The sequence below is a fragment of the Pollicipes pollicipes genome, unplaced genomic scaffold, assembly GCF_011947565.3.
Source record: "Pollicipes pollicipes isolate AB1234 unplaced genomic scaffold, Ppol_2.1 Scaffold_4740;HRSCAF=5597_pilon_pilon_pilon, whole genome shotgun sequence".
Classification (NCBI taxonomy): domain Eukaryota; kingdom Metazoa; phylum Arthropoda; class Thecostraca; order Pollicipedomorpha; family Pollicipedidae; genus Pollicipes; species Pollicipes pollicipes.
Window position 1 is genome coordinate 28179581 of NW_023596545.1, and position 25612 is coordinate 28205192.

General features: G+C 60.8%; 1 protein-coding gene across 1 annotated transcript; it reads left to right on the forward strand.

Annotated features, from left to right (window-relative positions):
- The first annotated feature begins 4132 nt into the window (after positions 1-4132).
- Positions 4133-25320, forward strand: LOC119098157 (nuclear hormone receptor E75). The gene is made up of 8 exons (XM_037221087.1): positions 4133-4255; positions 12746-12834; positions 14351-14495; positions 18937-19196; positions 22893-23099; positions 24148-24597; positions 24772-25038; positions 25258-25320. The coding sequence occupies exons 1-8, from the start codon at positions 4198-4200 to the stop codon at positions 25318-25320; spliced, it is 1539 nt and encodes a 512-aa protein (XP_037076982.1). The 5' UTR covers positions 4133-4197.
- The last annotated feature ends 292 nt before the right edge of the window (positions 25321-25612 follow it).

The following is a 25612-nucleotide window of genomic DNA, read 5'->3' on the forward strand; positions in this document are numbered from 1 at the left end:
TCGTGACAAGCGTACGGCACTCACACACTTGTGGAACACTCCTTTCAGTCACTTTCAGAGGCCACAAGGCGTCTTTGCACACCACATCCCGTTAACTCGGTCACCCACACAGCCGTGCCGTTTTCCATTTCGTTGGCGACCGCGGCGCCGCCTCCGCCTCCGCCGCGCTGGCCTGTTTCGTCGAAGGTGATACGGTACCGGGCCAACGTCCTAGCCTCTGCGCGGGCACGCCTGACCCACTTCCATGGCGGAGACCTTCTGCTGCAAGGCCGCGCGGCGCGCGCTCGTGAAAGGCCGCTCCCGATCCGACGGCATGACGTCACAGTGCAACGAACTCTAGCCTCTGCGCGGGCGTGACCCACTTCGCGGCCAGGGTCGGCGGAGGCGGCTCCTGGTGGCGCGCGGCCAACTTTCGGCCGCCGGGTGAACGGTCCACAATCGGCACGCGTGACGCGAGTACTCCCGCCTCGCCGCGCGCGCGCGCGCTATATGGGACGGACGACAAACGGCCGGTACTGCTCCCGACTCCGTCAGCGCGCTCGGGGCATGGGGCATACGGGTCGCACACGTGCCGACGCTGGGTAGACAGAGGGGACGGAAAGGCATTGCTCTGAGTTGTGGCGCGTGGGGCGGATGAGGCCCAGTAGCGGGTGGTCCCGAACCGTGCAGCGGACAGTCAGGCAGTGAGGTTGGACGCACAGACACATTTCCTTACGGAGGGAGGGAGGGAGGGGGTGTTGTGTTGTGAATTTTCGTGTCTCATGTGTGATGCGCTAGTCGCTGATGCTGATTCAAGAAAGTGAAACTTGACCGTGGGGCTCGTTTCGCTTTACTGTTTTTGGTGTCTGTGGGTAATGCTCCCATATTTCTCTAGTCATGAGGGGTAAAGGCACCTCCAAGTTCATCTGCAAGCGTGCAAACCTCGCCGGTGTTCGGAAAATCTGCGCCAGTGCCGCTGGCGCGAAAACACAAGCTCCGCCGCGCATCAAATGCTGGGCGAAGGTGTTGTGGCGATAGTTCCTCTGATGAGATGGGATGCCATTCTATTTCAAGCCCTGTTCTTTAATATATCACTGTGAGGCCAATGCCGGTTGTTCTCGGTTCGTTAGGGAGCCTGCCCTGCCCTTTGTCCTCGTTGCCACCTTTCCTAGTTGGATGGCAAGGTTTTTATGTGTTCCTTGTCATGCAACGTCACGGACGCAATGTTCTAATCAGTAAAGTTGTGAACTTGTCCGCTCCGTTTTCCTGTCTGTGGCGGAGCCTGTTCCTAAACGGCATTGCCATTGCGCTATTTAGGCCGCGACGTAAGACTATGACATGAAAAGACATCGCTTTTCAGTTTTATTTTAAAGGTTTGATCCGAACGTTTTGGATGGATGGATTTCTGGGCTGTAAACGCTTTACACGGGTGTAGACGGGATTTCATCCAGTAGCGGATCTGACCAGGTCGAGGGGTGTGCTTCCAGACAATGGGCCCTACGATCGTCAACCCGGGCCCTGTTGTGCATTCGGAAAACGTACTGTGCTCGCAGTCCTACCGCGACGACTCAGGGGCCGGGGCAGGGGCAGGGGCAGGGGCCGACTCGCGGGCCGTTTTGACGCTTTAGGTGTCCTGCAGACACCCTAAACTGCCAAAGGATACGGAACCTTCCGTCACCGCCAGAGGGGGGGGGGGGGGGGGGGTAAGGACACGGCTTGCCTTCACGGGACTGGCGGATCAGGTCTACCCATCGCTCTCCTCGAAGATCGCGCCACTTAGCACGACTGCTCAGCGCGCGACACAGACGCGCAAGCCGTCGAACGGCAGCGCCAGCGTTCGCCTCCGCCGCCGGTGCAGTCCCCACCAAGCCCAGGGGCGCGGCCCTGCTGCGCCCCTGGGCTTGACCTGGGCTGCGCCTGGCCTTCCAGCCGAGGCGCAGCCCAGGTCAGGGGAGTGTCGCTCTTGGTAGCTCGCAGCGGCTCAGATAAGACGGCCGGTGTCCATCGGGGCATCGAATGCCGCAGAACGTCGTATAAGGCTATAGTGACTTCATGCCTTGCATTCATTTTCTTGGCACCCAAGCCGTTTGAATTGTCTGCATTGGTGTCGTTTGCAATGAGTGAAAATAATTCAGTGTTTGTGCAAACGTAAGGCCGGATGGATCTAGGGTTCATCCCCTTAGGATCGGCGGACCCACTTTCCTCGAGAGTTTGCGGTGATTCATTGAAGATGTGGGTCCAACATTGGTTCTGATCTTGCGTCCTTGGTGACGTTCAGACTCCCCCGGTTTCTGTGACATGCATTCCCGCCATTTTTAGTAGCTTTTAGACGCTCAAGACCGGCTTGGGCCCTCACCGCCATTTTCCTGGACGGTGACGTCTGTTCCATCAGCTTTGTGTCAACGCTGTGCATGATACCAGCCACGCTGTCAGGCGAGCAGGGGCATATTATCCCAGCTCATTAGCGGCCGGGCTTACTTACTCCTGCCACACCGCGTTTCTTCCAATAACGTCGTAAGAAACGCCAGCACACGTCACAAAGCTGATCAATGCAGACTTGTGCCAGATACTGGCGTAGCAAAAACCCCGCCGCTGAGTTTGGTTCTGGCTTTTTGCCGCGCGGTGCGGCGCCACCACGTGACCGAAATTGCTGGCGGAGACGGGGTCGCTGCCCTCGCAAAAGAACCGACACAGACGGCGGCCGTAAAAACGCCCGAGCGCCGGCGCACCAGCTGATCGCGATCCGGCCGGACCCGGTGGCCGACGCGATATATGCGATATATAATACCGGGCAACATGCCTCGTTTCGGTGTTCAAGGACCAGGCAAGCTGGAACGCATCTTTGAGTCAAATCTGTGGAAAGTCGCGGCATTTCCTGACCATACGTTGGTGACGTTTTCCGAGGACGTGCTCTATGCTGCAGTCAACATTAAGTATTGGTACTGGTTTTGATATGGGGTTTTTGGAAAGCGAGCGCCACAGAGTGCCTGCTGCGGATGAGCACCTACCACGGAAGGTGCGTTCAGACATACCAGTGCTGAAGCACGCTGTATGGCGTCGCAGAGTCCCGACTAGAAGAGAACATCAAGTGAACGGCGATTCATCTGTTTGGCAATGACTGGGCTTAGAACCTGGGTTTTCGTTGCAACATGTATGCACTTTGGTGAAAAGAAAATAGATGTTGCTGGAGCTGAAAATCTACCTTGTTTTCAGTTTGTGTAATCGTTAGAAGACGATGCCGTAACTTTTTCGTGGAACAAATTCCATTATTACCCTGCAGTGCAAGCAAGTACCATGGATTTGAACGGTCTCTAGGTGAGTTTCTTTAGCTATTGGATTCGGAGAAGGATCAGGACACTTCACCGGTAATTTAGGGGACTCCATTTCCATTCTGCATGTTAGTGTATGCATCAACAGACCGTTCCGGCTCTAAGCGGGCTCTGACTCATCGATACTGGTACTATTTGCCAGCGGTTTTCAAGGAATGTCTTACCTGTAGTACTGATACACTGCTGGCATGCACTGTGTGCGCCCTCCTGCGCGCGCATTGTCCAGCAGTCTGAGTCTTATGAATACAGCCACCGCGTGCGTGTCTGAACGTTGAGTCGCACCGACTTTGCATGCCTGGTAATATGCACATTTAGCGCACCGCTCATAAGTCAGCTGATCTCTACAGTGGAAGGAAGGTGCTGACCCAGACGCCGCAGTGGACGCTTATACAAAACACGGCTGCACAGAACGTCGGTCTTAAAGTAACTCTATGCTTTCTCGATTGACATGTATCGAGCCTGTGTGCGACTGCCATCCCAGGCGGCGTTGGTCTTGCCGCAGACAACCAGTCTGTCCCGTCTCTGGCAGAGCACACCTGGGTGCTGTCCCCGTCCGTCTCCACCGGACGGCGGGGAGCTCATGGGCGCCTGTCCGGGAAGCCGGCAGACCCGGACCTCTGACCGCTCGCCAGGTCGCACAACAGGCCGCTCGTCGCCGGTCGCTCGCGGCCGCCGACGGCCGGCCGCCCATCGATCCGGACGCGAGGTCGACGACCTCGGCCGCGCGCCGCCACCGTCGGGGCCGTGGGCGGTCGGCGGGGGGCGGGGGGAGCGGGCAGGGGCGCCGACCGGCCGGCTGCCACGCCAGTGTACCGCGTCCGCTCGCTCCGCGCGCCGGCGCTCTCTCGTCTCCGCTGTGATACCGCTCTAGTCAGCGGGCGAGTGCAGGATGCTGCTCGACCTGGCCCGGTCAGAGGTGGGCGCGCTCAGCCCTGGCATCGTGGCAGGTACGTCCGACGGGCCAGGGGTGTAGGCTCCTCTTCAGCTGACGGTGTTATTACGCCCCTCTAACTTTGAGAAGAAAGCGGGCCGAAGTCTCGTGAAACACCTTTTTGGCGTATTCTGGGGCTAAGTTTAGCCCCTTTCCCGTGCACCTCTTCCACTTATTTTGCAAAGCCTCGCCCCTGCATCGGGGTTACGAGTGGATATGTTTAGTTTTTGCGGTCGTCCGAACACCGTTCCTGTCGTGTTGGCTCTTATGCTCTGTTTCTGACCCTGTTTTAAGGCGACTCGTTCTGAGCACGGTCTAGACCAAATGGGCGTTGTCTGCCGTTGAACCCTTTATCCCGACGGTCAGGTGAGGCTCGAGTGTTGTCTGACGTCATGCGTCTGGCAAAACTGCCCGTAACAGCCTGGAGCCCGGAGCGGCATCTCCAGCCGATTTCTTCCGAACAGGAGCGCGTCCCGAGCCTCTCAGGCAGTTCACACTCGGTTGCCATGCAACCCGTGCCGCCGTGCGCGGCCGAGGCGAAGCGAGTTTCACTTTCGGCGACTTTCTCCAAAGCGTTTGCTTTCGTTGGGTCCCGGCGGTGGCTCCCCGAGCGGGCGGTCAGTGAACCCGGTTTCACTTTTCGCCGCTGTCTTGCGGCGGCGCCGACGGGGCGGTCGCACGACCTAAGCCGGCCGGTTACGCGAAACCGTGCTGTACTGCGGAGCCTACTTTTACCGGCGCCTCGCGACGTCAAGGTCGCGACACAACTTGGCAGGCGCGCGCTTGGACGGGGACCAGGAGCGCTGGCAGATATTTTTCCGCGTCGTCGACGTGCGCCGACGCCTGTTGGATCCGGTGCAAGGCCTGCGTCTGTGCACCGTGGTTATGACCTGGGATTGGAGCGGGCCTGGTCATGCGGTGTGCAGACAACCTTGTTGGCTGCAAGTGCTGGCACTTTTGTGGCTATCGCCTGTACCTTGTTGCATAGCGACATAGGCCATGCAATTTCGGGGGCGGCATAAGACTGTTCGAAAGCTTGACACCTGTGCCGACAATATGGTTTGTGCGCAGACAATCTCAGGCAAGGAAAGCATTCCGCGTATGTGGGCCATTGAAACGAAACGCATGACAGCGCCCCTGGATAGACCCCCATTTGTCATGAGATCGATCAGCTGTCAGGCAAAAATTTGGCGGCTCGTGAGGGGAGCTAATGAGAAATCCCCTGCACCCCGCGGTGGCCCCTGACCCGTCGCCCGTGTGCCGACCGCTGGCAACGCCTCTGCCGCATGGCCTAGTTTTCAGGGTCAGGTGAATGAACTCGGCTCGGCAGCCTCGTAATTAGGTCAGCGGCCGGCAGGCGGCGCGCGGGTCGCTCCCATCGTCGGCTTGACGTCAGCCGTAGCCTTGGGTAGCCGATGGCGGCTGCGCCGACAGCAGCCTCAGGCAATAGCAGAGGTCGCTGCTCTTCGGGTCGGGGAAACCGAGGGTCCGCAGCGCCGCGCTAGCGTGGGCTTTTCTCTTTTGGGAGGTGCAAAATGAAAGCGAGGCACGCCGCTTGCGAAATGGGATCAAGAGCTTATTAATGGGTGGACTGCTCTACTTCGTTCTTCTTGCGCGCTGCGCGGGGCATAGATGCGTGAAAGTCACCGGAGAAAGGACCGCAGACTATCCGGATAGGTCCTGCCATGTTAACGACGACTATGTGTGCAGGGTACAGGGTGCATGCCGATGATGCCCAGCGTGGGAGGTGGTTATTGCTGACACCCAACGAGAGCAGAGCTGAACTGTTAGCCTGAGCTTTGTGGAAAAACTTTTCCACACTTTACTTCTTTACCAATGCGAGTGTCTTGAAAGTCGTGCATCGATATTTGGCACCAAAATTAACTGGAACTCGCGCGAGCTCACGTCTGAGCTACGTGGCCAGCTTGACGTCATGTATGTGCATGATGTATACTCGCTTCCATCAGTTACTTCCAGCTTCAGTGCGGGATAGAATATTATCTTAACTGCATTACCTCTAAGTTCAGGTGTACGTCGTCTGTACCGACACCACGGTTAATCCACTAACCGTCCGGGTGCGGGGAGGCTATTCCACGTATCCTTTCCATTCAAATGGCACGAAGACGCTAGCTTGCTTGCGTCAGCCTACATCACAACCACTCATTCAAAGAGTTGCATGCCGTTGAGAAGGCGATCGTCACAAAGCCCCCAAACACTATCATCATCCTCCCCGGCCCGGCACCGGAGCTCGCGGTTCGAACCCGTTGTTACCCGTCTTACCGCCGGCCCAGTGCGTCGCCGCCCGCCACCAGCCGGACCTGACCGGGGCGTGTCGAGCCCTGCCGCCCTCTCCCCCGCCGCTGTCCTGGAAGTAGCCCGCCGGCGTCACAAGCGCCGCGTCCGTGAAAGTGAAAGTGTTTGCGCCGCCTGACCTCAGCGTGCGGCGCCGGTCGCTGAACTCGCCCATCGCTGACCTAGATGTGGGCCGCCGTCGTTGGCGACACCGCGGCTCGCGTGCGGCTTCCGCTCCCCCCCCCCCCCCCCCAGCCGAGCAGACCGGGTCTGGGGCGTCTACGATTGCGAAGGGCGAGATATTGCGTTGGTGGAGTAGTAGTAGAGGTTGTGATATTCACGGCTGGTTAGAGTTGGTCGAGTGTTTCAAGGCATCATCGCGGGATCTTTGGAAGTAATATAGAAGTGTAGTTGTATTATGCATGCCGTTATACCGCTGTTTTATATAAACTGTTATAAAACATCTATTGAAAAGGCGTGTCATATGTTGGGTGGCATCACTAATAATTCCGAACTACCTTAAAGTTCGATTTTCCTTACGTGCGCATAGATATCAGATACTAGTAAGAAATGTAGCGTTCCTAATTTTTGGGAAGCCGGTTTTCGTCAAATGAGCACCTCGACATGCCGAACCGTCCAAAGTTGGCTGAAACTGGCAGTGCCGTAGTTCAACCAGATTTGCCGATCACGGAGACATCTAGTGGTCATATACCCAACCGCTAGTTCGCCACTAGTTTTGAACTTGTACTTATAACCAGATTCGATAGGTGGTAGCACAGTACCAGCCACGGCCTTCTGCAGTCGGATTTGTTGCACTCGAGTCTTGGCACGTACAGCGTACTTGCTTCGCAGGCGAAGCTTTATGATTTTGAGCCATTGTCGTCTTGAAGAACCAGAGGAAGGGCATCAAGGCCACTCTGTGCTAAGAGCACTTGTCTCTCCATTTGTCGCAATAGCATTAGCATGTAGTTCCAAGACGAAGTTAGTAAGGTTATTAAATGGTTTCGACTTCTCCTATTTAAAGCTTCTTAGTGTCTTGTCGTAGAAAAAGCTTCTACCGATGGCTAAAATTCTTTGAATTTTTTTCAACCTGCCTCAACAACAACGCCTCACGCGCGCTCTTGACTGCGCCTTTTGTCATTCTTATCTCTCTCACACTCGCCGAGTAAAACTGAGCTGATAAGTTAGAGACGTGCCTGATGTATGTGGGTATGATCGCCTGCGACGTTCAGTAGCATGCTGGCTCTCTTTGCTCCCGATAGCAAATTGACGGCCTCTTCCCCCCGTTAATGGTTATCACAGCACTTCTATCTCAGGTGGCTTCGTGCAGCCACTGATTGTAAAATTTGCTACGGTCTCTGACTGACGCCCGCCGCTTTTGCCTCATTCTCGCTTCCTCATGCATCCTCGTGACGCCCCATATGACCGGGGTAAGCTACACGCGCCAGCCATGACAGGTCTGGAGTGCTCCTTAGTGGGAGCCCCGTCCGAGCACAGTCAAAATAAGGCTTCTGACATATCACAGGACATTAAACATTGAGCCACCACATCTTCATAACTCTGATGCTGAACCGGCGGCCGTCTTGGCCGTCCCCTGCGATCGTCAAGTCGCGCCCAGTGTCCCGACTCCTCGAGCCGGGCGCGGCGCTGGAGCCGTCGCCCCCCGCCGCTCTCCGACCCTCGTCTCCGCCCGACGGCGCAGGCTGACTCTGCAGAGCCATCTGGCGCGTATTCCGAGCGCCACGCGCCCGGTCGATGGCCGCGCGGCGGCTGTGCGCATGCGCGGACCGGCCGCCGCCGCCGGTCCGCTATCCGAAGCCGAAGAAGACATTGGCCCCATTAGGCGCGGCGCGGCACGAGGAAGCGGCCCTCCGGGTTGTTCAACTTTTGGTTTCATCGCGCTCTTGGGACGCCCTTCACAGCGCCGGGCGGTGGCTAACGGTCCGCACCGCTGGCCATTGGGAATGAACTGGAAACGCGCGCTGCGCCGGCGGTGTTTCCTTCCTTGTCCTGCGGCGCGCCCCGCGCGTGCGTGCGGAGCACTGGGCCGCCGCCGGGGGTACGCGCGCGTGCCGGCCGCGGCGAGGCAACCTCCCGCTGGTCTGCAGCTGTTGGCTGTGCTCCAGGCTGGGGGAGGGGGGAGGGGAACGGAGTCATGAGGCTGGGAGACGGCGGTGGGAGACACAACTTTTCAGGAAATCAACGTCACGTCCATAGCGTTGCATGCAAGGAATGAAAGACCGAATCCCACTATTGCCCCAGCGTTTTTGAAGTTACGCTCTGCATCAGCAAACAAGCGGAAATCGGAGACCACCGTACGGAAATACAGCTCGCCAGAACTTATATCACGATGCTTATGGAAATGCAACCTGATCGTTCCAATTCTGGTGGCTGGTGCCTGTACCAACGTATTTACCCCGGCAAAAATAGTTTTGTGTCTTGTGAGCGGAATGCAAGATAATTTAACGAGAAAGGCTACCTATGACGCTGGACGTTATTTTCATAGCAGTCGTACAACAGAAGAAAGGTCATCAGTGCGCTGTTGACCTGCGATCCTGTGTGATCATTTGCCATTGCGAATGGATGGTTTCGCGCTAACCATTGATATACCATTAGCTCAAGAACAACTACTTGCCTTCATGCCCTTACATTTTCATTTACATGCTTTATATGATCGGCGCATAACACGCTGGCTGGTGAGTACCTGAAACAACAGGCTCGACAAGCAGAGTAGCTACTCGCCCATTACTGGCCTGCTTTATGAGCGTATGCGCAATCTTCTCGGATCTAATCTGAATGGATTTCTCAGCCGAATCCTGTCGTGCTCTGGTGACATTAATCCCGCACCAACAGCTCACAAATCTTCAAATTGTCTTTTCGATCGACCACGCGCGCCGCTGTGTAACCGTTATGGCTTAGGCCGAGTGACATAGGAACAGGTGCGCGGAACTTTGTTGAAGTCGGGGGTAGGAGGGGGGGGGGCAAACTAAAAATGCCAAAATGGGCCCCTAAGATTAGATAGTGAGCCCTCAACAGACCCGAACAGGCTCCTCGCAGTCGATAATGGGCCCTCTACAGATAAGAATCCCCGCGCAGAACAAAATGTGCCTTCAGAGTCAATAGTGGACCTTCTACGGGTTAGAATGGCCCACTAGAGTTCGAACTGGGACCTACATGGATTAGGATGGGACCTACATGGATCAGGATGGGCTGTAGTGAGGCCACAATGGGCTGCCCACTGGCCAGGCTTAGCCCACCCTATGTTTAAGATGGCTAGGCGCCTTTGGTCTGCTTCCTGGCGTCTCCGCAGTCTCCACCGTGGGACATGTATCGTCCGTCCTGGGTACATGTTCGCTGCCAGGAATCCGCATGTCCCTGATGCAGCTAACAGTTCGAACATGTCCTGAAACGGGGGGGGGGGGGGCATTTGTCCTTGCGAGGGCGTTCTTTTTCTGTGGTGCGGACACCGCTCCTCCGCGGAAGTCCTCCCCGAGCGGACAGAGGTCATTTGCCGTGCGGAAACGAGTCTCGCGCTGTGCGTACGCCGCTCCTCCTTCGAAGTCCTCCTCGTGCGAGCGCAGGTCATCCGCCGTGCGTAAACCGGCCAGCCGCTCTACGGACACGGGTCCTGTGCCGTGCAGACATCGATCCTTCGCGAGGCTCCTCCGTCGCGCGGACACCTGTCGCCCGACGGGAGGGCACCTGTGGCGGCGCCGGCGGGCGCCCGTCGCAAGATCAAGGTCCTCCGGTTCAATGGACGGGCGCCGGGCTGGACCAATGGCGGGCCTCCGTCGCCGCCGCCGGCCGCGCCGCGCGCGTCGTGGCGGCCGCCCCGCGCGCAGTCCGGACCCGACTTTCACTATTAGCGGCCGCCTGCGGCCGGCGTCGGTGGCGGGCGCGCGCGAGCTAGCGTCGGCGTCGGCGCCATGTGCGAGAGGGCGCCGCACGAGGCGGGCTGCGTGTCCAGCACCACCCCCGACCACAGCCGGCCGCCTCCCACGCTAGGTACGTGCCGGGGGGCCGACGTCTGCCATGACGGCAGCTTCGGGCGGACGGCGATGTGTTTGACTTGCGGTCCTGGAGAGGGCGGACGATTACCTAGCCGTCGCTGGTTCATTGTCGGCGTTCCGTCCCGCCATCGTCCTTTCTGTTTGTGACTGTGAGTGGTGTACTGGTGCGAGCGTTTTCGGGACGCTTCGGTAGGCCACGGAAGGTAGACGCGCTGTGACTGGAGGAAAGAGGTAGCTGCAATATCAATATCCGTAAAACTGCTGTTATTTTAACGTTTAATCATATGGTGCACGCTTGTTCTGGGAGTATTGTCACACCAACCTCTATGAGCGTTCTTCGCCTGGGGACAGTAACGCTAGCACGCCTGAATCGTTTGGAGCGTCGCTGCGATTAGTCGCGAGTAGCTAAGAGTACTGTCGGACGCCAGTTTGTTAGTGGTGGAGAAGGAAGCCATGTAATGTTGTTCCTGCCGTGGCTTCCGTCTGGGGTCGGTGCGATGGTGCGAACATGCGATTTCCGGGCACACTCGTGCGCCGCCGGAAGCCCTCGTGTCACATTACGTGACGTTACACCCGGTCCCTGCCGTCGCCGCGCAACGTCTCGGCCGCACCGACGACGCTCCCGCCGACGAGCCCGCCTGCGCCCGCCGCCACGTGCTGTGCGCCCCCCCCCCCCCTCTCCACCCCCGCAGCCCCCTCCCCGTCGCTCCCCCTCCCGGCGCCACGTGCCGGCGGCGGCCGCACGCGCAAAAAGGCCGCCGGGTGAGCGACCTGCGGGCGGAAATAGCGGCCGATCAGCTGGCGCCGGCCCGGCCGTGGGAGCGGCTCGACCTGCGCCCCTCCCCTCTCCTTGCCTCTGACACGGAGAGAGGACGCCGCGTTGTGCTGGAAATGTTTGGGGTTGGTGAAAGATTGCTGAAGGGTTTCGGGATGTCTGAGGTGATGGTCGCGTAGGACGCTCCTGCTGGAATGGATCGATGGTGAGAAGGGCGGGTCACATTGTCGAAGGTATCTTCGTTTGCTTGGGTTGCACCAGGGCGGCTGGTCAGCTCTTGTGCTTGTACCGGCCGCTCTGAAGAAGATGGTAGTAAACTGCATACTGCAAAGAATTCACGAGGTAGTCATGCACAATGCATCCCCAGTTTGTAGCGATGCATTGCGAGCCGCACCATTTCATTATATTTGTGTTGTGTTTCACTATATTTGTGCACTTTCACGTTTGATGCGTTTTGACATTTAATTCATTTAGTGATGCACTTGTGCGTTGTTTTACGTTTTTCCTCGGTGCACCACATAGCCAGTCTGAAGTTAAGTAACCCTTTCGCCTGCGCTCTGGCATAGCTGCCGCCGCGTGCGCAGGAAGCGTCGCCATTCGGCCGTCGGACCGTACGCTGTCCCTGAACTCAGACCGGTCCGACGAGCTGGCTGTGCCCGGGCGGGTCCCGCACCGCTGCGTGCGTGTGACTCATGCGCTCGTGCACGCGTGTACTACATGCCTGTGACGTGGCAGGCGTGCATTCAAGTGTCCGCTACAGTCGGCAGCTAGAAGGACCACCGCAGCGATGCATTCGTATGACTGTCACGTACATTTACCGCGTAACTGCAGTAGTCGTACGCACGCCCGCTGGAGCAAGTGCAGTGGGACGCTCATGGGTACTGCAACCGGGTATCCATGTTTCCACTGGAGCCGTGCATCCGTATGTCTTCTGCAGCCGTCAATTTATGCGGCATATTCATCGGTGCATTGATATGGCTACTACAGTCATGTTGATGCCGTGTCGTACCACCGTGTCGTGTACCTTGTCGTATTCGTGGGACTACCTGGCGCTGAGCGCTTACTTCAGCGAGCGTGGTCCACATGTGCAGCGTGTTCGCTTCCGTGCATGCTTCTCCTCTTCAACACATTCCTGCCACAATCACGCTCCTGACCCATCTGATGACTCAGCCATCACGAATAGTCGACATAGTATACGGAATTCATGAGCGATAATGGCTCTGCTAATGAGTTACGACAAGGACTGATCGAATGTATGAGTTTTACGACGGGACCGTTAGTTTACGACGGTCTTCAACTATTGGGGTCTGAACTACGCAGGCCCTCGACTGCCGGCTGGGCTGCCTTCGAGCGTGTCATAAATTACAACTGCGGCGTACTCGGGCAGTCGAGACCGTTCTGACGACGTGCGCTCCGTCTTGTGCTGCAGATTTCGATGGCACCACCGTGCTCTGTCAAGTGTGCGGGGACAAGGCATCGGGCTTTCACTACGGCGTCCACTCGTGCGAGGGCTGCAAGGTGAGTGACACATCAGACCGCATACAGCCTCACATCCGTGACGCCTCAGAAACCGACCTATCGTCTAACCTCAAGGCGTTTGATGGCTTTCGTCGACGCGTGCCGTTCGATTTCAGTTCCCACGCCCCGAGGCGCTCGGTCTGCTCGCCCGGCACTCCTCCAAGCCCCGCTCACCCAGCCCCGCTCACCCCCGGTCGATGGTACGCGCCGTCCCGCGCGCGGCCGCGTCCGCCGCCATGCGATCTATACCGGCGCAGCGTGGCCTCGTGCGTATCCCTGAAGCGATCGACCTCTCAGCTGGCCTTGGTGCCGCCGCCGCCGCCGCTGCCGCCGCCGTCGGCCGAGGCGGAGGCGAAGGGGAGGGGGGGGGGGGGGGTCGCCGAGGTCAGCGCCACGTCGTCCCGGGCTATAAGCGACGGGGCGCGGCCTGACATCGACCCGATGACCAAGGCCGCCGACCGGCCAGTCGTTCACCCCCGGCCGGCGACCAAGGCCAGGAGGGGCAGGGTTCATGACGGTGTCAGGCGTCGACCGCCGACGCCAAGTGATCTATGAACCCGGGCTGGGTGTCGCACCCGCCGGCCAGGGAGAGGGGAGGGGCTGGAGAGGATGCCGTCGTTGTCGGGTCTCGTGGCGTTTCGTTTGGCTGGCGCGGTGGGCAGGCTGATGGTGCGTAGTGTTACAGGGGAATATCGGTATGATCGTGCGAACAGCGGGTCCCACAGTCATGCTTTCAATTTTGTCCAAAATTGGTATAAAATAGCCATCGAACGCCGAAAAAGTTTACCGCTGGAGAAATTGCGAAAGAAGGAACGACTAGGCGCACCATTTTCTGGCCTTAACCCCGCGTCGGTCGCACCGAAGCAGACTTCCCAACAGCAGCCCCCTCCCCGGACTAGCGGTGTGAACTTCACAGGCGGCGGTGGCAGCACCTCGGCGCCGGCGCGAGGACGCCGCGCGGCCATCTCGGACGTTTATGGACTCCCCCGGCTTTGTTGCCCGCCGATCCGTTAGCCGCTTCCGAGGAAAAACAGCGCCGGCCGCCGCCGCCGAGAAACGCTGATCGGCGCCGAGTGGCCTGAGTCATGGGAGGGTCGCCGGCCGGCCGGGGCCCAGTCGATGACCCCGCCGCCGCCAGCGGCCGCGGTAAACCGTGCAACCCACGGGCGGAGGCGGCGAGGAACGCTCCACGCCGCGCGGCCGAGCGTGACGCGGCGGCCGCGGCGCAAGTCCTCGGCTGGCGCGCGCCGCCGCGCCGGTGCTCGCCGCACCGCCGCCGGCTACGCGAAGTCGGTGGGAGGCGGCCGCTGCGCGTTTGGCTTTTTAGGTTGGGGGTTGGCCGGACAGGGCGCCCCAGAGAGGGTGGTTGGCTTTGTCTCGGTCTCAAACGGGCATAATGGATTGCACGTGTGTTGGCGTGGCTGTGCTTAGTCGAACGTCACGCCCCCTTCTGCCGGTAGGCGCGCCCATGCGCCCGTTAGCACCGCCTTAACCAGCTGCCTGGTCACGGTTACAGGGCTTTTTTCGGCGCTCCATCCAGCAGAAGATCCAGTACAAGCCCTGCACCAAGAACCAGAACTGCTCCATTCTCAGGATTAACCGCAATCGGTGTCAGTACTGCCGCCTGAAGAAGTGCATGACTGTTGGAATGAGTCGAGATGGTGAGTAGCTCTGTGAAGGGTCCGCCGACCTGGAAAAGCCCTAGATCGGGGCCTGGCTTAAAAATTCCAGGTCAGCTTTTCTTTGCACAATTCATTTTAAGTTAGGATCCTTTATCCTTTCCCTGCGAATTAGTGCGGAGGGTTTATGTTGCAAATGCAATCACTGAGATTTATCTCTGGTTTGACTGAAAGGCCTTACGTGTCTTCGACGTCTGAACCATCCTTGCAGTTGCATTACTTTGACCTTAACGCCCGTGGGACTAACCGACCCAGGTAGCAAGCAAACACTGTCCATGTACTTACATAGTCTAAGCACCGGTTGCCTCACGGCCCGCCTGTCGGGTCAGATGCCTCGCGTCAGCTGACCGTTTACGACCGGCCGACCGAGAGACAGACAGACAGACAGACAGACAGACAGCCTGTCCGCACGCCGTTGCGCGGCGTCGGCCGGAGGCGCCGTCTCCCGCCGGGTCACCAGGGCTGGGCCGGTGCTGGGTTCGAGCCTCGCGGGGGCGTCGGCAGCCGCTGGCGGTCGTTCACCGCCGGGGTCACCGACCCGCCGTCGCCCCTCTCCGCGTTTCCCGGGAGCGGCGCGCGCGCGCGCGTCACCGCGCCGCTACGGCGAACAGCTGCGTGTGACGCGCGCTAACGGTACGGCTGGCGGCGGCGCGCGCTGCTCCAGATGCGCGCGCCGCCGCGCGCGCCGCCGCTGCTCGCCGGTCGTGCACCCCGCTCGCTGACCGGCGTGCTGTGCAGGCCGGGCGCTGACCTGAGAGGCGGCGGAGGAGACGAGGAGAGGGAGAGTAGTGGGCGGTGGAGATGGCGCGGCCGCAGCAGGCCGATAACGTTAGAATCGGCTGTCTAAGGGGATCTTAGCGTTCCATTGCCGTGCTGCTGAAGACGCGTGCGAATCCGCTGTCAGTGTGCGGTTTGCAGTGCCCAGTTACGCGCAGCTGCACCTGGAATGTACTACCGATTACGTCGTTCTTTATCTAGCCATATAGCAGCAACGTCTCGCACAGGCGGTCTAATGCAAGATACAACGGCGATAGAGTGGCAGCAAAGCCATAACTTCCATAGATTCAGGCTCGAGCGCCGTAGTTCTCAAATGTGCGCTGCTCAGCCGTTCCCCGTCCATTTAAACGCTCCTGGATTTGAAAGCCGGTTAGCCCCGGGCGGTTATTCACTGTCTGCCGGCGTGCGCCGGACATGACAAGCGGGAGATGACCAACCGGCGCCGTCGATTATCAGAACGCCCCCCCCCCCCCCACCGCTGGCCACCGCGGCGCGCGCGCGCCGGGTGAACGACCTCGGGTTACGGGGTCAGCAGGAGGCGAGCGCTCCAGTTGGCTGGCGAACGGGGTGCGGGCGGCGAGGGGGCGGCGCGACAGAACGGGTCGAGCCGCGCTGCGGGACCGAGCCGAGCTTGAGAGCGGGACCCGCGCCGTCGGAGAGGTGCTGGGAGCAGGGACGAGCCGAGCGGAGGCTTGGTGGCAGGCATGGGATACACGGCCAAGGGTGAGTGGAGAGGAGAGTGGGGTGGTTCGGTTGGTGTAGAACCGGTTTGTGCTGGTGGTCCCCTGCTTCCTGGCGTGTTGTGTAGTTTTCCGCTTGAGTTGTGCGAGATATCCGATTTTCGCATTCGTGCTCCATTCAAAGGCGTGCAATTTTCCGCACGAGTTGTTTGAGATGCCCGTCGTGGTCGCATTTATGCTCCTACTACAGGCATTGAAGTCGCATCAAGCATTGATAAGTGGAAAGAAATTTTCCCCGCATTTTTACTCTGTCAGACACTTCAGACGTGAACTGTAGGCCGCCGGCGACAGGACTAAGTCCTCATAGCATGCATAGCGTCGTTCCTTACCCTGTCATGAACCAAATGAAATAGCTTGAATGCCGGTGCATTCCCCGCATTATGAGATGCCACCGATAAGATGTTTGATCTCCAGCCTCACAGACAGCTTAGTCGAGCGCTAGCGCGGCATATCCATCCGTTTGGTACAATGGCCCCGTATACACGTTTCCTTAAAGTCACCATGCCCCGTTCGCCCGCGAACGACCCTCCCAGTGCTGCTGCTGAGACACTGATTACGGTAAACATAAACAACCTGGAGCAGTCCCACCCAAGACCACGTCCGCTCGTGTGCGTATCTCTCGCGCAGCCGGCCGCTGTTTACGGGCGGCCGCGGACCGAGGTGCCCCGGCTGCCGGCCGGGGCGCCCGTCACGAGGTCACCGACCCCTGCCGTGACGCGCTCAGCGGCGGCGCCCGGCCGGCACGGACCGAAGTTTGGCGCAGGAAGTTCACACCGGAGCTTCCGTCGCTATTAATAAGCGGCGGCAACGGGACTTAATTGGCCAGCGGTTCGACAGGGGCCAGCGGGCGGGACAGAGGCGTGTCAACAACCCTGGGCCGCCGCTGGGCTCGGGAAGAGGGCGAGGGGAGCAGGCAGCGGGGGTGGTGGCACGCCGGTGACGGCGGCGCATGCAACGGGCTTGTTAGAAGCATGTTTGCTCCACGTTATGGCTGTTGCTTCTTTGTCAGATATTTGCTGAGCTTTCAGCCATAATTGTGTGGTTGTGCGTGCGACTCTCAACCTGCACGAGGATGGGCGACGCGGAACCCAAACTCGTCCCTTTGGTTAGCCAGTTTTGATGTCAAATACGCGAAGGGCATGCGTGCTTTGTCGAAATATGACGGGCTTGCATGGCTCGTAGTGGGCCAATGTCCGCTACCTAGACAACGACGGTGTCTTCTGAGGCTGGAGTATTCGGAATGATGTGAGTCACTATGAAGAAATGTAACCTAGTCCTGTCTTCACACGTCATAACCGCACCTTCAAACCGCGACGGAAAACATCGCGAGATCGCGTCTAGACTTCGTAGGTTGACTCAGGCATGAGCGTCCCGAAACTCCTTACTGAGGTAATAAGGCGGTGAGGTAGCTCGTGAGAAGCAAGTTTTCCGTTGCGTCCGTTCACAGCATCAAACAGGCTGGAGCTTTTGCCGGGGTTTCGTGCTCGATGTCCTTGTCGCCTGATGGGGATCCAAGAAGCGGCACCCCGAAATGTGCGCCGTAGTCAGCAAGAACCTAAATCCTCGGCATTTTCCGTCAAGTTGACCTTCCATCAACCTGACCCTCCTAGTGAACACTCGCGTCCTCATGTACAGCCCATTATCCTCCTACCACTCCCCTCCCTCTCTTCCCCGTCCGGGGGGGGGGGGGAGGGAGTGGGGCGCCCACCTGGCGGTCGTCGCACCCGGGAAGTGGGTCAGCGGCCCCCTCCCCCTGCCCCCCACCGCCCCTCCCCGCGATCGACGCCGGCTCGGTTTTCAAGGTCGGCGGTGGCGCGCAGCCGCCGGCGGTGGCGCGCCGCGCCCGGAACGGCCGGTGAGTCGCCCCCCGGGCGGCACGCCGAGAGCACGGCGGTCGTGCTCCGGGCCGGTGGTGCTCAGACATGGACGTGGCCGGGACAGTCGCCGATCCTGAAGGGGATTCTGGAGAGGCGCGCTGGAGGCGGGCGCACGCGTGAGTTGGCGGCAGGGTTGAGATCGTGACGGGTCGGCAGCGGCCTGCAGGCGGGGGTAGGGCCGACCGGCTTCGGGTCGTGCTGGTCGTGTCGGTTGCGGCCGTCTTCGCTGGGTGCTTTTCGAGGTTGTGCCAGTGTTCAACCCTGGCGGTGCACATTCTTTATTTTCAAACGCGCCGCTCGTAGGATGTTGCTGATCCAGCAAACCCAGCTCGATTTGTCGAGTGTCGATATGTCGGGTGTGGCTGACGCGGGGCGTCGACCCCTCATACTAACGATCCTGGCGTGGGTGAGGAGGTCGGTGACTCGTGGCCTCTTCCGGCGGAAGTTCCGGTCCCTGTGTTGAAGTGCGCCCCCGCTCCGGTCCTGCGTTCGACGGCCACTTCCTCCGCGGCGGCTGCCGCGTTTACCGAAGCCGTGGTCTGCGTGACCGCTTTGTCGGGGTCAGCCGGGGTTGGCGGGTGGTTCGCGGCGCCGCTGGCGGAGCACGTGATCGGCTCTCGTTACTCTGCCACAGGTGCTCCGTTGGGCTAATGTCATGCATGAGATGCGGCCGTCTTTCCGTATTACGGCCTCAGCCCGTGTTATGCTTACATGATGCAAATGGAATGCTCGCCTTAAAGTGAGCCGTTGCGAAGCGAAACGAATTGCGGCGCGGTGAAGTTCGCTGCCCTCTTCGCGGTCAAATATGCAAATCAGCACACTCTTGGGTCGGGCATTGTCGGCTGCCTTGCCTGTCTGAAACGTTGCCACCTGGCCGCACCTGCCCCCCCCCCCTCGTGTCGCCTGGCTGAAAGCGTTCCGCCACCATCTACACCCGAGGGCGCCCCCCCCCCCCCCCAGACGGCTCCTCCCATCGACGGTCGTGACGTCACCTGCACCCGGCTGACGCGCGCGCCGTTTCCTTTCCAGCGGTGCGGTTCGGACGTGTGCCGAAGCGCGAGAAGGCCAAGATCCTGGCGGCCATGCAGTCCGTGAGCCAGCAGTACCGGCAGCAGGCTGCACTGTCGGAGCTGGAGGACGAGAGCGTGCTGGCCGAGGCCGTGGTGCAGGCCCATCTCGCCACGTGCCAGTTCACGGCGCCGCGGGTGGCGCCGCTGCTGCAGCGCGCCCGCCAGGCGGCCGCCGTCGGTCAGGCCACCGACGCGCTCAGCCAGACCGCCGCCGGATACGTGAGTACCGCCGCCCAGCGGGGAGGGGTCAGGAGGATGGAGACGTGCTCGTCAGGCATGGTGATGGATGGCGGCGCTTAATTGGTGAACGGGATGAGTTGCGGTGGCCGGGGCTGGTTTGTTTGGCTGTAGGCTGATGACTAGGTGATTGAATGCGCTGTCGTACTCACCGTGAGATACCTTGGCGAAGCTGGTGGTTAGTAATTCAAATCCCAAAGTGAGCCGTTGCCGTTTTCCGATCACCACCGTCCAGGTTACGACCCAGATCTTTACACGATTTTAGACGGCGCTCCGTTAAAGAGTGGAGATTTTACGCTGCCAATCTCAAGCCACTCAGCGGCACGGGGCCATTCTCAAAGGTGTCGGCGGCGGCAGCGGAACGTGTGCGCGTATCTGATGTTCACGGTCGCGCTCCGCGTCGTTTGAAGTGGCGCAGGGGTTCGCCGTTATCAATGTTGGTCAGTGGAACACTCAGAAGTGGTGCCGAAGGACAGCCAGATCGGTTTCCTTGTGCTCCGCCGCTGCGCGTAACCCCTCAGACCTCGAAGTTCCTAACCGGAGTCTTGAGACACTTCAGATGGAGAATATCCGGGGGTAACTAATGTAAGGGAGCGGCGACCTGACAGTCGTTGGAAGAACCGGTGAACTGACAACAAGTCCGAGAATTTGTGGCTCTGACGCCTGCTTCCGAGAACGACGAAGCAGCGCGCCATGCACGTGACGGTGTCGCCGCCGCTAGCCGATCAAAGTCCCCCTCCCCGCGCCCTCGCGTCTCCGTCGCTGACCCTGAAGCCCTCCGGTGACGTCACGCACTTCCGGATGCCCGTCGGGCCGCGGCGTCCCCGCCCCCCGGCGGCGGGCGGACGCGTGACGTCAAGCGTCACCTTGGGCGGGGGCTCCGCCGGCGGGCGTCGGCGGCGGCGGGGCAGCGGTGTTTCGGCGGCGCCGCGCCGCGCTTGGGCTGGAGAGGCGGCCGAGCTCGATGTCTGCCTATTGTCCGCCGCATGGGCAGTCCCGACGTCGGCTGTGCCCGAGGTCTCACTGTGATCGGTGTCAGCCGCCGACTGAACCGTCGCGCGCGGAGCGCGGCAAAGCGAGGCATCCGCACCTGCGTGCCTTACCGCGCTCGCGTTCTAACCCTCCCTGCCTAACGCTCCATCCACGTAAAGACCGACGAACCGTGGGTGTTTTTCCGCCACAGTAGTGCTGCCCCCCCCCCCCCCGCCGCCCCCTCGGTCCGGCTCGCCGGCAGCCTGCGCTGCCCACGGACAGCCCGTCGTGCCGTGACATTTGTCGGAAATGAGTCAAGGTCGCTGCTGATTGCCCCCGGCTCCCAGATGCTCGCCGTGCTAACCTTGCCCACACCTGTGGACGAGTTTTTTTGCTGATAGCAAGCCGGCGGGGAGGGTGGTGGAGGGGGGGGGGCATGGCGAGGTCGTTTGGACGTCACCTCCTGCGGAGTCCACTGTTTATAGAGGAGGGATTTGGCAGCTGAGTGACAGCTCGGCCGTCGGGCTTCCGAGAGTCAAGCGACTAATCCTATTTCGCCTCACAGTTGTGTGGCTTGGTCATTCGTCTTCTTTATCGTGCACTCTCTGCACCATTTCCGCGTCTTCTGATAAGAGGCGGCGACACTATAAGCCGCTCATCGGTCTCGCGGGAGCGCAAAACTTTCTGGACCAGACAGTCAAGGGCAATCTGTCTCGTGGGACCGCCATGACGCGGAAATCCCGGTGTCAACTTGGTTGTGGTCGCTAAGTTCACGTCAACTCAAACAGCGCGCTCCGTGGCTCAAACCTTGATGCCCTTCGTGGAAGGCCGGTGGCCGCGGCAGAATGCGGCTCGGGTCTGCTCAGCTGCCGACTGCGATCCACCCAGCTGCCCACTGCGATCCACGCAGCCGTCCACTGCGATCTACCCAGCTGTCTACTGCGATCTACCCAGCTGTCCACTGCGATCCATACAGGTCCACTGGGATCCACACAGGTCCACTGGGATCCACACAGGTCCGCTGGGATCCACACAGGTCCACTGCGATCCACACAGGTCCACTGGGATCCACACAGGTCCACTGGGATCCACACAGGTCCACTGGGATCCACACAGGTCCGCTGGGGTCCACACAGGTCCACTGGGATCCTCACAGCCGTCCGCCGGATCCACACCGCCGTCTTCTGGGATCGCCGCTGGCGTGGCGTAACGCAGGAGGTGACGCGGCGCGACAGTGGGGCCCGGCCTTGATGTGCCGCCAGCCTTGGTCGGTTATCTGCTGTCAGTCAGACTCGGGCTGGCGGTGCCGGAAAGGTGATAAGATAGTCCTCTCGCGAGCGTCCGCTGGATGGCGGTCCTCGCGGCGTGGAAAGTGCTGTCAGTGCTGCTGGAGAGCCCAGTCGTGAAAAATATGGTGATGAGGCGAGTGCATACACGTTTGGTTTCTTGTAATTTCTCCCACGCTTGGGATCCGTCCCACGTAATTACCAGGCCTTTATGGTGGAAAATTCAACAACGGTTATTCCTCATGGGCTGCACGAGTATAGCGATGCTTCGAATCGTCTGCTTTCTGCTCTGTGCTCTAGTTTTCAAATCCCGAGAATTCGCTCCTCCGTCACCTGCCCGCCTCCCATCTATTAACGCCGCGAGCCGCGCCCGACGTAACCTAGCGCCGGATGACGTCACTATTGACGTCACACGTCCCACGCCAGAGCGGAGGCGCGGTGTTGTCGGTCTCCAGAAGGCACTGCGGCCGCTGGTATTGAACAAGCCGGCTCCGTAGGCGGGCGACAGTAATATAGTACAAGATGCTGAAGTTATTGCAGTCAGTTGCGTAGCCTGGTTGCGAAGTGGAGCACAAACGCACTTGCAGCACAAATTCTGATAATTTAAAACACTTTTCAAGAGAATAACCGAGATTGCTATTAATGGCACGGTTCGTTCCAATCTGGCAAGCATTTCCTATGTAAGCAGGGGTTATGTCGGCCCCGCTCCAAATCACCACGCAGCCGGTCACCATGCCGCCAGTCCAGGAACCCCGGTGGGAACTTTGCTAGTGGGGACCGAACTGGGTCGATACGCCCCTGGAATTGGTCGGAGCGCAGAAGGGGCCCGTGTCAGTGCCGACGCTTCGCGAAGGGTCGACAGTGGGGCGTTGCCCGGCGGAGATGACGCCATGTTACCTGACGTGGCCCCTCACTTCTCTCCCTGCCTTTCCCCTTGCGTCACCTGTTTAAGCCTGCTCCCCAGGGTTGACCGACACCCCACGCCTGATCTTAACCAGAAACCCTCCTGCACGCAGCCGGCAGAGGTTGCCATTCATTGCATATGCAGTTGACCTGGCATGACGTGATCTCGTTTTCCGCCGCTTCAGGTCTCTCCGCTCAGCCCATGAACGACAGACCCCTGACCCGGCACGGTACGTGTCTGCCGTCGCAGACAAGTCCACTGGCCTGACCTGACCTGACCTGACCGGACCTGACCGTCTGTCCGCTGCTGCAGACGCGCTCACCAACGCCTGTGTACACCAGATTTGCAATTTGACTTGAACCTGGCCTGGTCTGATCTGACCTGACCTGACCTGACCTAACCTGACCTGACCTGGCCTGACCGGCTTTCCGCTGATACAGACGCGCTCACGAAGGCCGTTTTCACCGGATCTGCAATCTGGCCTGCCTGACCTGACCGGCGTCTCGGCTGTTGCAGGCGTGCCCGCTCAGCCCGCGCGAGCCGGACGCGTGCGGCCAGCTGCGCGACTCGCAGCTGTTCGGGCCGCACATCAAGGCCGTCGTCGAGTTCGCCAAGCGCCTGCCCGGCTTCCTGCGCCTGCCCGAGGAGGACCGTGTCACGCTGCTCAAGTCGAGCGTGTTCGAGGTGCTGCTGGTGTGGCTCGCCTGCACCTTCGACTCGGAGGTGAGCGCAGCCGACGCGGCGTCAGATCTCGTGCGGTCCGGGCCCGGTTCGTCCGCGCCTCCCCCGACACCGGACGGCCGGTGTCGGGGGTGGCGCGGCGGCAGATCTCGTGCGGTCCGGGCCCGGTTCGTCCGCGCCGCCCCCGACGCCGGACGGCCGGTGTCGGGGGTGGCGCGGCGGCAGATCTCGTGCGGTCCGGGCCCGGTTCGTCCGCGCCCCCGCCGACGCCGGACGGCCGGTGTCGGGGGTGGCGCGGCGGCAGATTTGGGCCGTCCCGGCGTGGTCTGGCCGGGCGGTGGTGATGGGGGTGGCGCCGCGCGCCGGTCCGGTATGGCTCCGTGTGTGGTTATGATGATGGAGAAGCGTTAAAATTGCAGGAGATGCTTAGGTGTATGGCTTCGTTTTCCGAGTGCGTGTTGTTTGCCCTGATTCTTTGAAAGGTTTGGGACGTTTATGCGGCTAACGCACCACCCATGCATAATTAGGAGAGACGCCTTCCATTAGGCTAACTTTGCGAGCCAAGCTGCAGATTTTGGCGGTATTTGCGGGAGTGGCGGGCAAATGTCGGCCGTTGTGCTCAGTGGCGGGCGTGGCCGGATGACTGACATGCCTTCCTCTGTGGTGAGGCGGCGTATCTCGTGAGCCGATCCGACCGGCGGTGCCGAACGAAATTGGCGAAACGCCCCGGGGTCAATGGGGCGGCGACCCCGTGACCAGGGGCGGGACGTTGCTCCCGGCTGTTGCGCAGTTCTCCGCGGACCGGGGAAACGCCGTGGGCTCATCGATTCACCACCCGTTGCGTCATGCCATGGGATGCCCCAGGGCGGGCGGCGCGGGCGGCGGAGAACCGATCCAGGCGCGGTGGGTGGGGGAGAGGCGCTGTTCCGGCCTCGTGGTCCGGGAGGGGAGGGGTTTGCAGGTCCGGCCTTTTGCGCCGTCCGCTGAATGTCACCTCTGCGGCGTCCAAGGTCGCGGTCGGCGCCGCGGCCGTGGGTGACGTGGCCGGGGGCGCCACCGGCGCGCGCGCTGACGCCGGTCCTGCTTTCAGACGAACGCGGCCGCGTGCCTGAACGGCCAGCTGGTGCACCGCGACGCCTACCCGGCCGGCTCGCAGCCGCGCTTCCTGCTCGACTCCATGTTCGACTTTGCCGCGCAGCTCAACGCGCTCCGCCTGGACGACGCCGAGATTGGCCTGTTCTGCGCATGCGTCGTGCTCACCACCGAGCGGCCCGGCCTGCGCAACGTGGAGCTGATAGGCCGGATCCGGGCAAAGTTGGACGCAGCGCTGCGCAGCGCGCTGGTGCGCAACCATCCGCAGGCGACTGACCTGTTCGCGCAGCTGGCCGGCAAGGTGCACGACCTGAAGACGCTTAACTCGCTGCACGCTGACATGGTGCGCTCGCTGCGCGCGCCCGAGGAGACGACGACCTCGCCGGCGTGGGCGGCCGAGGCGCCACGCGGCGCCGCCAGCTCGCCGTGCAGCGTCAGCTCCGGCTACGTGGGGAGTGAGGAGGGCAGCGGCCGCGCCGGCCGCTCGCCGTCGCCGGACGCCGGCCCGCTGCCGCGGCTGGCGGCCGCTCTCCTGCCGGCGGCCGCCAAGCGGCGCGCCCCCGACGACGCGCGCTCGCCGTCGGCCAGCCCGTGCGCGTCGCCGCCGACGCTACTGGACGAGCGCGCCGCCGGCGAGGAGTGCATGCCGCTGTTGAAGCAGGCACTGGCCGCGCCCGGCCTGGCCGCCACCGAGGGCCGCGAGCAACTGGTGCCGCACAAGAAGTTCCGCTGGATGCGCCGCGAGAGCAGCTGCGAGCCGGCCGCCGAAGAGGAGGGTAAGGTGTCGCGCACACCCACGCTCAGTCGGATCCTGGGCGCGCCGCCGCAGCGCGCCTGGAGCTCTGAGCAGATCCGACAGCGCGAGGTGGTGGCGCGCCTGCTCGGCATGGCGAGCGCTGCCACGCCGCCGTCGCCGCCGCCGCCGCCGCCGCCGCCGGCTGCCGCCAGCCCCGTGGCCGGCAGCGCCTCGACGCCGCCGCCGCCGCCAGCACCAGCACCAGCACTAGCACCAGCACCGGCACCGGCACCGCCATCGGCACCGGCACCGGCACCGGCACCGGCGCCGGCGCTGGCGGTGGGCACGGCGCCCGAGCGCCGATGTGATCAGGAGCCTCAGCCGCTCAACCTGACGAAGAAGGTTGGCCCGTGCCGGTCGCTGGAGGCTGTATAAGCGCTGCTGGCTCCATTGTATGCTCTCTGTCCTCTGTATCATCGCGTCACTCGGGCGCCTCATTCGTCGGCTTGTAAATAGGGCCGGTCGCGCCAGTCTTCTAGTACAAAATGACTGCACATACACGCATATACACGGTGAAAGACAAACGGTCGGGATTGCCTGACGCGCGCGCGCTATCGTTTCTGAGAAACGCCCCCGAGAGCAGGTATAAATAAATTTACACGTCGTGAGCAACGTTGAGATGTGGCGCGCAGCTGGGTTCACTGCACATTGAAGGTCGGCCTCTGCT

Excerpts from the sequence above, each read along its gene's own strand:
- LOC119098157 (XM_037221087.1), top strand. The coding sequence starts at position 4,198 with ATGCTGCTCGACCTGGCCCGGTCAGAGGTGGGCGCGCTCAGCCCTGGC. Across the intron at positions 12,835-14,350 it reads ACTCGTGCGAGGGCTGCAAG|GGCTTTTTTCGGCGCTCCAT; the intron begins GTGAGTGACACA and ends TCACGGTTACAG. Across the intron at positions 19,197-22,892 it reads GCCAGACCGCCGCCGGATAC|GCGTGCCCGCTCAGCCCGCG; the intron begins GTGAGTACCGCC and ends CGGCTGTTGCAG.